Genomic DNA, 11,891 nt, shown 5'->3' on the forward strand with positions numbered 1-11,891 from the left:
CCCCACGGGGCTCTGCCAAAAGGGAAAGGACCTTGCTGGGGAGCCGATGCCGCCCCAGGCTTTTGGGGAACCTATGTCACCTCCCCACTGCCCCCTGCCCCGACCCCGAAAGCCGGCACCGCGCTGTGCAGCCCCCAGCCTGCGCCCAACTTTTTTTGCGCTCTCCCACCTTATTCTCCGCCGCCACCTCGGCAGAAAAACGGGAGGAACGAGCACAAAAACTGGCCTTTAATATTCTTTTATTTCTTTTCTTTTGTATTTCTATTTTTTCCTTTAAAAATAAAGCGCCTGCCCCAGCGCATCGCTGCGCGGAGCCGCGCAGGGGAGGGGACGGAGCTCGCAGCGAGCTGGGCACGGAGGGGGGGCCGGGGCAGTCCGGAGTCGTTTGCTGGGCACTGACCACAAATAAGCGAGCTTTTTCTTTCCTCGCCGTTTGGTAACATCGTGCTATCGCGCAGTAAAAATGGCAAGATGTATTTGCTATTGCAACAATATTTTTAATGAGCTGCAAGCGACTTGTCCCAAAGTTAGTGGTGCAAACAGCAAAGGCATCGCTCTGTTTGTAGGCGACACAGCGAGCAGCGTATTTTGACTCCGAACCTCTGTTTATTTTCCATTTACGACCCATTGCCAGGGTTTTTATCCCAAACGAAAAGAAAACGCGGGACTATCTTCTAGCAGTGCTGCTTTTTATTTTGATTTCTTCGCCCCGAGCCGCTGCCCTGGGCGCTATAAACACGTCCAATCGGGCCAATCTCGGGGCAGAGGAGAGCGATCCTATCCGGGAATAACCGTGCCCGGGGCAGGAGGCTGAGCCTCGGCCCCGGCTGGGCAGAGCTGGGGGGAGCAGGGCGCTGGGGACCCCCCCGCCGCCCCCCAGCCCCGCCACGGGACGGCGACAAGAAGGGGATGCTCCTGGACGGGGCGCACGGGCCGGCCCCAAACCCATCCCCGACGTGGCCTCCGGGTGTGAAGCAGCCTCTCCCCGCGGGATGGAGGCCGGGAGGCCCAGCACGGCCCCGCTCCGACCCGGGGAATCCCCCCCGGGATCCGGGGCACGTCGGGGCTGGCGGCTCGCAGGGCCGGGAGCGGGGCCCCCCCTCCATCCGCACCCCAAAATCCCCCCGAGGTGGGGGTCTCCGGGAGGCCGGCAGGGCTTGCAGGCAGCGTTCGCTTTGTGTTTGTTTGTTTTCTCCGAAGCCACACTTGAAATAATCATAATCATAATAAAAAAAAATGATAAGGAACGGGTTTTATTGATTTTTTTTTTCCACCACGACATTCAGTTTATAACAATATAGGCTGTTTTAAAAATAGGAGCGGTCCCTAACAGAAAGCAAGAGGGCAGGGAGTACAACCGAAGGGGAAAAAATAAACTAAAACTTAAAAATAATAATAATTAAATAAAAATAAAAAAGAATAGCGACCAACCCAAACCCTTGGGAAGACAGCAAACAATTGTCAGACAACAGGTGAGCAGACACTAAGACAGAGAGGGACTAGAGGTGTCCACTCCTCGCTGGATTTCTGCCTATGAAAATCCACAGACTCGATGGACTTTAGAAGAAAACTGTACATCATATCAAATAAATTAAAATTACCCTAAAGTTGATTGTCCTTCACTTAAAGCGCCCAGCTCTCCGAATCTCCCTCGTTTATTCGTACAAACCGGGCTGATGCTTATTCCCACGCCCTGCTCCTCTCTTTTCGCTTTCCTTCTCTTTCATTTTTATTTGTTTCAATTGTATTTTGTACAACGTGAACGAACGCAATTATACAGTGCTAAAAACCCTTTCCTCACCATTCAAATAAAAGCAGTGCTTTGAGAATCCTCGTACAATATTGCACAGTTCAAAGGTACAATAAGAGTCGGTATTACAAAAGAAATCAAAAGAGTACAGATTTTTTTTTTCTTCCCCCAGATACCGAAATAACTTTACAAGGAAAAAAAAATAAAATAAAGAAAAAAAAAATAAAGACAACTGTTAGGAAAACAAGAATTCAAAGCAAGGATTTAAAATCTCTACGGAACCGATAATAAATAAGCGGCACCCGGTGGTGCCGGGGTGTTCAGCCGTTGGCTGTGAGGCTGTAGTTCTCGCTAGTTAGAAAGTCCCATGGCAGAAAGCGAAAGGTACAAAATATGGGGAAAGAAAGAGGCAAATCGGTGCCGAGGGCTGCCCCAAGGAAAAGCCGCGGTCGCTGGAGTCGGAGTCGCACCAGGGTCGGGAGCCGGCGCGGTTCGGAGGCAGAGGAGAGGTCCGAAAGGGACGGAAATTTTCGCCTTTCCCTTTAGCGTTTGGCAAACCTCGAGGAGTGGCGCGGGATCGTTCGCTTTTTATTCTCCCCACGTTTTTTTTTTTTTTCCTTTTTTTTTTTTTCCTTTTTTTTTTAATACAAAAATAAACCTAAAGCCGCCGAGCCCACCGCGGCTTTCGGCCACGCTCCCAAACGGCGTGACAGCCCCGGGGGGCTCTCCGAGCTCCCTTTTTCGTTCCCCCCCCCCCCCAACCTCTCCCCGGGGTCCCGGCCGCTTTTTCCGTTCTTTTTCCCCTCCGTCTCCCTCCCCTCACCGGGCCCTCGCCGTCGGGGCCGCGCCGTCGCCGCAGTTACTTACGCGGGGGGCCGGGGGCCGGGGTTGGGGGGGACACAGCGGGCTCAGACGGGCCTCAGGAGGGGCACGGAGGTGACCACGGGGTGGGAATAATAGACGGGGTGGGGGAAAGTGAGCAGGGGCTGGGTGCCGGGGGCGCTGGCGGCGGCCGAGCCGCCCTCGGCGCCCGAGTTCTCGTGGTAGAGGATGGGGACGCGGACGATGCGCTGCGCCGCGGCGTGGCTCAGGTTGGCGGCCTCCAGCTCGGCCGCCAGCTGCCTCTTCCACTTGTTGCGACGGTTCTGGAACCAGATCTTCACCTGGGTCTCTGTGAGGTGCAGCGAGGCAGCCAGGCCGGCCCGCTCCGAGCTGCTCAGGTAACGCTTCATGTCGAAGGTGGACTCCAGCTGGAAGACCTGGCTGCGGCTGAACACCGTGCGGGTTTTCTTCTTGCGGCACGGTTTCTTCTCCGGGCTCTCCTCCCGTTTCTTCCAGTCCTCCGCGCCCGGCTCCTTCTTGGCCTCCTCCGAGTCGCTCTCCTCCAGCACGATCTCGTCGGGGCTCTTGGAGTCCAGCTCCTTGTGCTCCGCATCCGCCTTGAGCAGAGGCTCCGGGGAGTCCCTGTCGGTGCCCGAGGCTGGGGACGAGTCCCTCAGGAGGGATTTCTCGGCGGCTGGACCGGGGGGCAGCGGGCAGGGGGGAGAGAGGGACACAAAGAGACACCTTCACCGCCCGGCCCCGGCGCCCCGTCGGGGGGCAGCGGGGGGGACCCCGGGCCGGGATGCGCGACCCCAACCGCGGGCTCCCCGTCCCCATCCCGTCCCATATCCCCGTCCCCATCCTCCCCCCGCTCCCCGCTCCCCGTTCCCGTCCCCATCCCCGCGGCCGCCCCGTCGGGGAGGCGGGGAGCGCTACCTTCGGTGCGGGGCAGGTGGGCTCCGGCCGGGGTGAGGGCGTAGGGGTACCACCAGGTCTGGGCTCGCTCCAGGCAGTGGGCGCTCAGGGCGAAGCGCGGCGCCGGGATGTCGAAGCGGGGGAAGGCGAGGTCGCCCACCTGCGACAGGGCGAAGCCGGCTCCATCCGCCGCCCCTTTGCCCGACGGGGCGAACAGCGGGCGCGGTTGCTTGGGGGCCGCTTTCGGGGGGTCTCCGTTGAGCAGGTTCTTGATGTAGAACGACTCCTTGGGGGGCGGCGGGGCGCTGGGCGGCTCCTGCCCGGTCTCCGGCATCCTCCGGTGCCCGCCCGGTTCCTGCCCGCCCGAGGCGGCTCCCGGCGGAGCGGGGGAGAGGCGAGGCGGAGCGGCGGGGGAGCGGGGCGGCGGGGCCGGCCGGGGGCCCCTCGCATGAGGGGGCGGCAGGGCGGGGGGCCGGGGGGACCCTGGCAGCCCCAGGCACCGGGGGGCTGCTGCGGGCAGGCGGAGAGAGCCGGGGGTCGTCGCTGCCGCCGCCGCCGCCGCCGCCGCCGTCGCCGCCGCCGCCGCTCGCTGCTGCGTCAACCTGGCGCCGGATGCTAATGATGAAATCAAAATGTCATCCAAGTTAAACGCGGGGAGCACACGGCGATTGGGCACGCACGATGGCAAATGGGATTAGGCGGGGAGGCAGCCGGGAGGAGAAGGCTCCGCTCAGCCCCTGCCTGCCTCGCCTGCCCGCAGCCGCCGCGGCCCCGGCCCCCCTGCGACGTGCTGCTGCGGCTGGAGGCTCCGAGCGCCCGCCCGTTATTGGCTTTATATAGGCCAATTAGGCAGCAAATGAGGACGGGGCTATTAGCACAAAGGGACACCGGCTCCGCTGAAGCACCACGGGAGAGAAGGGAGCCGAGGGACGCCCCGCTCCTGCCACCAAAGCGGCCCCGCCGCCCGGACACCCCTCTTCATCCCCGCACCCCAAAACCCTGGGACGGCTCCGGGCCCATCCGGGCCGAACCGGGCCGGGCTGAGCCGTGCGGGCTGCCCGAGCCCCCCGGCACCGAGACCGGGATGCCCGGAGCTCGGCTCCCCCCTGGATATCGCTGCAAAGCCCGGCTCCCCCCCCAGGCACCTCGGGGCACGGTTTTTTCCCTCCCCAGCTCCTCCGCGGAGCAGCAGCGATTTAGGGGATCCCTTTCCCCTTCCTTGTCCTCTCCTTCCCTGCCCGGCCCGGAGCTGCCGCCGCGTCCCCGCCGGGCAGGAGGCGCCCCCTGCCGGGACCGGGCCCGGGGGAAGCGGGCAGAGGGTGAGGACAGGGAGGAGGTGGGCTGGGGAGGGAAGGGAGAAAGGGAAAGGGAAACGAAAAGGGAAAGGAAAGGAAAGGGAAAGGAAGGGGAAAAGGAAAGGGAAAAGTAAAAAAGGAGAGGGGAAAAGACAGGAAACTAAAGGGGAGGAGAATGGAACATGGAACATGGAACATGGAAAATGGAAAAAGAGAAAAAGGAAAAGGGAAAAGAAAAGGGAAAAGATAAAAGGAAAACGGAAAATGGAAAACGGAAAAAAAAGAAATTGGAAAGGGGGAAAGGAAAGGAAAGGAAAGGAAAGGAAAGGAAAGGAAAGGAAAGGAAAGGAAAGGAAAGGAAAGGAAAGGAAAGGAAAGGAAAGGAAAGGAAAGGAAAGGAAAGGAAAGGAAAGGAAAGGAAAGGAAAGGAAAGGAAAGGAAAGGAAAGGAAAGGAAAGGAAAGGAAAGGAAAGGAAAGGAAAGGAAAGGAAAGGAAAGGAAAGGAAAGGAAAGGAAAGGAAAGGAAAGGAAAGGAAAGGAAAGGAAAGGAAAGGAAAGGAAAGGAAAGGAAAGGAGGACCTAGCCTCTCAATTCTGGCATGCTTCTCAACATTTGAAATACATGTGTGCATCCACTGCAAACATCTGTCCTGGCATATGCAGAGCTATAGACTTGAGAGTGTGTGAGTGTGCTTAGGGAGGCAACAATCTCTACATTTAAATGTTTTAATGCCCTGATCATTGCAACTGATTTCTCTTCCTTCTCTTGCTATTCCATTTCAAAGGCATCCACCTGGCAATTAGAAATAACACATCTTTTATCTGAATCAGATTTCTCAATGGCAATGCTTGCAAGCTATCTCCAGGATTTCTGCTTCCCCCAGAAAATTTGGGGTTATAAATCTTGGGGAAGCTTCCACAGACCCAATCAAGTAATATTTTCGGCTGCAGCAGGCATGATATTTACCACATACATTCAGTGTACGTGACTTTTCAGAACGCTGTTTCTTATGTGACCATTTCTAAACTGTTAGTGTCATTGTAAGGATTAGTTTAGGTAAACTGGGAGTGCAGAAATGAAAAATCAGCCATGCACACCTTGGGGACAGGGTCTCAGCCATTCATAAGAGTTTATAGAAAAAACTCTTCCCCTAAACATCTGCTGCCCTTAAAGGCATTGGGCAAAGTAAAAATCATCACGAAATTTTCAAGGAAAGTCCATTTCAGTGGAAATACTCCTCAACTCTGGGCTGCAATGCGTAGGAAAAATGAGAGACAGAAAGTGGTTCTTAGACAGAAAACAGCCCAGGGCTCTTGCTTGCCACACAAGGGGCTGGGTTAAAGCTCTGTTCTGTCTGTTTGCAGCTCTTACCTGCAAAACCAAGGTGCATAGTTTTTATAGAAGACCTCAGTGCATTCCCCCATCTCAGGAAAGTTCTTGCTGCAGATCTGAGTCACTCAAACCATTCTGTATTGAAATTCCCACCCTTTTACTTTCCTCTTTAACTTCTCTGGTGACTATTGGGTCCCAATGCCTCTAGTCCCTCAGGGTAAACAACCACCCATAGTGGAAAAAGCTAAGCAGAAAAGAAAAACCAAGCCACTTTGCAATTCTTTATTCTGTATCACACATACACTATAATAATAATAATAATAATAATAATAATAATAATAATAATAATAATAATAATAATAATAATAATAATAATAATAATAATAATAATAAATCATACATATTTGTGTGTTTTATTTTTGTCCCCCTGCAATATCTGGACATCTGATGTTGACTGACCCATCCCCATGCTCAGCAGTGGAGGACCCAGGTGGAATTTGCTTCAGTCTTTCTTCTATTTCTGCTCCCAGACCCACACTCATACCATTCCATTGTAAACAGATAATTATTATTTCATTAGTGTTCCAATCCAGAATTAATTGGCTAATTTACACATGGATCAATTGTATAAATGTGATGTTTGTGATAGGTGCTTGATATGATTTAAAGTAATTGTTTATTTTCAGGTTTGGCTCGCATTGTATTGCAAAGTGATTTATCTCCTTATTTATCCTGTCTCAGTACTGCCTCTTCTTTTTCATTATTTTTCTAAAGAGGCACACTCTCGCTAGGCTGAAGCTTGCATCTCTACTGTGTGGTTTGTGAGGTTTGCATCTGCTCGTGCTCCAGCAGAAGCTCTCTGACAGCAGCAGGACCTTTCCTGCTCAGCCCTCAGCCTCTCCCTAGACCATTCCTATGCTCTCCTGTAGGTGGTTGCAGCATTTGGCCTTACAAGTGTAGGGAAACAATAATCTGTCAGAGCAGTACTTAATTTCATGGCTAACTTTAAGCAATTTGTTCCACGGGGAAGGGCTGAAGTGCCTCGTTGCATCAGGGTTTGGATGTTCAGGGGGAGAAGGAAGAAGAGATGAGAACACGGTTGCCAGTTTGCCTCACACATGAAGGTTACATACTCAGGAAATTGAAATGAATTCTTCCACCATCAGATTTTAGAGCTGCTGTTATGCTGCCCAAGCAGCTAAAAACAATTTTTATGAATGCCAGAGATTAACTACAGTAGACTTTGAGCCACCTTGAATGGATCTCCCTTTCCTATCGCAAATTGTTACATACTATCAGGGCCTCTGTAAAACCAGAGTTATTCAGAAACATTGCATTTCTGCATTTCTCTGCTATTCCTTCAATTGCTCCTTCTGAATGCAAGATTGGAAATAAACAGAGGTTACCCAGAAAAGGGATGCTACTTTCTCATCAGCAGTAAAGTCTGTTGCAGGATGTGTTTGATAAGGATATTTTATTCAAGACTAGAAAAACTACCAGCAAGTTATGCTTGGTAACCTACCTGAGGTTTTGCTTGCTTGAGTAGTACAAGGTTGTGTCTGATGCACATAGGTTAGGAGGTGTTTTGGAACATGTAAAGTTGTGCCCTTATTGTGCCTTACAATGGCATTTTTGTTCCTTTAAATGCAAGGGTTTGCAAGTCTCTGTTTTCTGGCAGCTTCCTGGCAGGCTGAGAGTCTTTCCTGACAAATATTACAGTCTCCATTCTGAACCTGGTTGCCCAGCAGGAGAGCAAGTTGTTTAATTTATGAGAGTTTTGTTTCTGAGGCCCATCACAGTCTTGTGTCTGACTCAAAAAGATATCATTTTTAGAGAAAAGAGGAAAATTTTTGAGGTTATGATGTTTTAGTGAAACAAGTTCTGTTGCAAACTGCCGCGTACTTTGGAATAAATCCATGGGGACAGAACTGATGGGCAAATGATGTGATCTAAGTACAGTCTTCATCTCATACAGCACTACACACATGCTCTGTATGAGGTGATACAATGCTCTAAAGTCATCAGAAACCCGTAGAACATATCCTTTGCTTTTGTCTTTGCGACCTGCCCACCAGTCCAGTTTCGAGGAAGTATGATCATGTTTGTGTTGATATTAGCCAGGTGTGCACAATTTATCACTTTCACAAGCACACTCGCAGAACAGAGGTCAGCTAAACACACTGTAGGAAATTTCTTGTGGAAAGTATCATGGGAGGATTTCAAGGCAGAACATAAGCTGTTCCTTCCTCATCTGAATTAAGCTTTATTGTTACCCATCTTACCCATTTCAAAATATGAAAGGACAGAAACATCCAAAGACCAGTGGATAGATGGCAACTTGGCAGCTTGTGGTTCTACATCTGAAGATTGGTGCTTATATACCAAGTCATAAACACTGAGCTATCACGTAGAATGTAAGAAAAAAATAAATCAAAAATCAGAATAAACATCCGCACTGGTGAAATCCCAAACAAGCAGATCTCTTTGTGAGATTATATATTTTTGAATGTGAAAATCACGTATTTTTGAAAATGATGAGAATCCTGAAACCAAAGCTGAAAAATGCGGAGAATTTTCAGCCCCTACTGAATTAAAAAAGAAGCGCAAAGCTGTATGGTGACTGTTTCACTGGCCTGACTAGGAAAAAAAAGAGTTGTTATAATCCACACTCAGCCTTCAGCCCTCAGATCCAAATTACCCATTTGCAGAGAGCCAACTGAGAACAGAATAGATCCAATGTTTGTGTGCACAGCAGCTGAACAATGTGCAGTTTTAGGAGTTCTTAAATAATCATTGATTTCAAAAGTGTTACAGCCCATTGACTCAAAAATCAGCTACTTATGAAGAGTCTCGCATTCATATCTGAGATCCTTGGCAATTGTACAAGAGGTATGCTGAACACACACACTGAACATGAGCTGCATTTTGCACTTTATTAAAAGATCTTGAGGTCACCCTAGTTTCCCTAAGCACTTTTGTTATAAATGGCATGGCAATCTGAACCAGCTTGCCCTGAGTCAGCACATCCCCAAAATAGCTCATGATTTTGCAAAATAAATGAATGATGGGGCCATATTATGCTTTGGCAAGAGCTTCTATGACAAGACCTCAGTGTGCTTTGCACTTATTAATGAGTCTGTCTTGCCTGCTGGTCCTCAGGGAAGGTTACTCCTCAGGCATGGTCAGAAGTCTCAGGAATACCTCGAAGGTGATGTGCACACCACAGGCGGCTCCTTCTGCCTCTTTTGGCTGGGGACATCTCTGCAGGTACACAGACAGCTCAGGTGCTCACATCCCTTCCATGGCATGCAGACTGTTCTACCCATTCTGCAAATAAAATAAAATAAAATAAAATAAAATAAAATAAAATAAAATAAAATAAAATAAAATAAAATAAAATAAAATAAAATAAAATAAAATAAAATAAAATAAAATAAAATAAAATAAAATTCTGTCTTTCTTTTGACATAACATTTCTGTACATTCAAGGAAAAATGCAACCCTAGATAATGAAGTTTCTTATTTCCACTCTCTGTATATTATTATAAATGCTCAAACTCACTTTATAAAGATGTGAGCATCAGAGGCCAAGAAATGACCGCTCTGGGGTAAGAGTTCTTTCCTCCAAAATCAAATTCCAAACCATTACTTCTTTGGGGAAGAGCACTACATTTATGTAGTGTGCTTTGTGTTTTTTTTTTGTTTGTTTGTTTGTTTTACATGGTTGAAAAATTAAAAATATATTAGAAAGTCAAACACAACATATATATATATTTAAATATATTTTAGTTAAACAGATATCAGATATTCATTGATATCAGATAGATATAGATATATCTATATCTATATCCTGATATAATAGATATCAGAAATTCATTGGTAATAAACTTGATTAAAGCAGTGCTGTATGCCAGGAAAACCCCAGGACCAGAAAGGTTAGATGGAGAGCCAAACAAAATGCACCTAACTTTTTCTTGGTGCGCTGTGGCTACTAGTCACAGAAAACTAGATCCTCTCAGGGACCCCTGAACACAAGCTGTGTCGTGCTGTTTCCCTGCCCAGGTGGGCCCTTGGCAGTGGATCTGTGATTATCCAACTGCTCCGAGGTGTGCAGGGCAGTGCTGGGGGGGTCTGAAGATGGTTGGTGGACAGCAGAAGGATTAAATCCACTGCAGGGCAAAACCTTTGATGCACGGGCGTTTGCTCAGCTTCACCAACAGCGTAGCCATCACTGCTGCAGTTACACCAAAGGGGACTGTACGATTGGCCCTGACAGCATCTCTGAACATTTGGTTCAAGGTAGCAGATAAGACAAATAATAATATGTATTACAAATGACAGAAAGTGGAACAATTTTGACATGGCATATGCATGAAATGTAATACCTGCAAGCACTGCTGGGTATCTGCAGAGCAATAGAAGTGTCAAAATAAAATTCCCAATATATTAAGCAAACACCATTCCTCCTCATCATCTGATAAGTATTCTTACCGTGTGTTGTTATCGACAGAGTATGAGACCTAAGTTACTCGTGTAATGCTGTCACAAAAAAAATTACTTTCAGTACATTTCCATTTTCCTCTAGATCACCCATGCCTCAAATATTTCAGTGAGGAAAACTGTAAACAGTACACACGGTGCTGCCACGGGGAGTTCATTACCTGTTACCATGCCTGAGAGCTGCACTGCAATGAGGAACAGAGGATATGCTAAAAGCTTCGAGGGCAAATGTACAGCTGATACTTCTCTGGGTTGTTTTTTTTTGGTCAGATGGTTGTTTTTTTATACATTTGTTTTTGGTTTATTGGCAGCAAGGGTTTTTATGGATAAGGGGATAAGACCATCTCTCTATTCCGTTGTAGAGACCATGCCTGTAAAGCGCTGAAGCCGATCAGATTGCAGACCACTGATCAGTTTGCAGATGCCCTTGATAACGCCCTTCACCTTCATACTAAGCTCTGAAATGATAATGTATCGATTGGAATGCTTCGCAGCCGTACGGTGCAGAGCATCATTGATAAGCAGCTCTGCACGTGCAGGTGACAGACAAGGCAGGGAGGCAGGCTGAGGCAGCGATGCCACGCTGCCACCAGAACCTTCACCCAGGAACCTTGGGCTACGCTGGGCATTCTTACCAAAAGTTTTCTGCTTCATTCCAGGCAGGCTCCAACCCCAGTTCACGGAGGATGACTGCTGGGATGCTCCTGTTGCTCATTACAACCACAATGATGAAATCGGCCCACAGCCTGGCAAGCCTCCCTGCCCCACGTGCCCTGCTGCAGCACCACGGCCAGCAGCAGCAGCGGGCGGCACCAGGGCTGCAGGATGTGGGATGCAGGGTCAGGATCCTACGTGTCCATAAGGGTGAGAAGTGGAGACACTCACTGCTCCTATGAGAGCCTGTGAGGAGGAAAATAATGAACTGTGTCTAGATCCTGAGGCTACAAGGCAAAACTGAGAGCCTTTGGCAACAGCGCCCCAAGCCCTCGCAGGCAAATTCGGAAGAATTACATCTTGGTTTATTTTAATATCAAAGCATTTTATAAGAAGACATGGCAATCGTTTCCCTTTCCAACAGTGCTGGCGCATTGCCCTGTTTGTTCTCCAGCTGGCATTTTTTTTTTTGTGCTTCTCGGAGATATATCAAGGTTTATGCAGTATGCGCAACTTGGAGGAGATGGAAAAGACATTGACAATATTAATTGTTTCATAAAGACCGTCAGATAAGAGATGTTTTTTATATCCTTGGTTTAAGCCTTGTTATTGAAAAACCAATA

The 11,891-nt window shown here is 49.2% G+C and overlaps 1 protein-coding gene across 1 annotated transcript; it reads right to left on the reverse strand.

Moving 5' to 3' along the window:
* Window positions 1–2,559: 2,559 nt before the first annotated feature.
* HMX3 (H6 family homeobox 3) lies at window positions 2,560–3,968 on the reverse strand. Its single transcript, XM_082765279.1, has 2 exons — window positions 3,509–3,968; window positions 2,560–3,266 (listed from the first exon to the last, which is right to left on the reverse strand). The coding sequence occupies exons 1-2, from the start codon at window positions 3,819–3,821 to the stop codon at window positions 2,659–2,661; spliced, it is 921 nt and encodes a 306-aa protein (XP_082621405.1). The 5' UTR covers window positions 3,822–3,968; the 3' UTR covers window positions 2,560–2,658.
* Between the last annotated feature and the right edge of the window lie 7,923 nt (window positions 3,969–11,891).

The sequence above is a fragment of the Aythya marila genome (assembly GCF_965140915.1).
Source record: "Aythya marila genome assembly, chromosome: 7".
Classification (NCBI taxonomy): Eukaryota; Metazoa; Chordata; class Aves; order Anseriformes; family Anatidae; genus Aythya; species Aythya marila.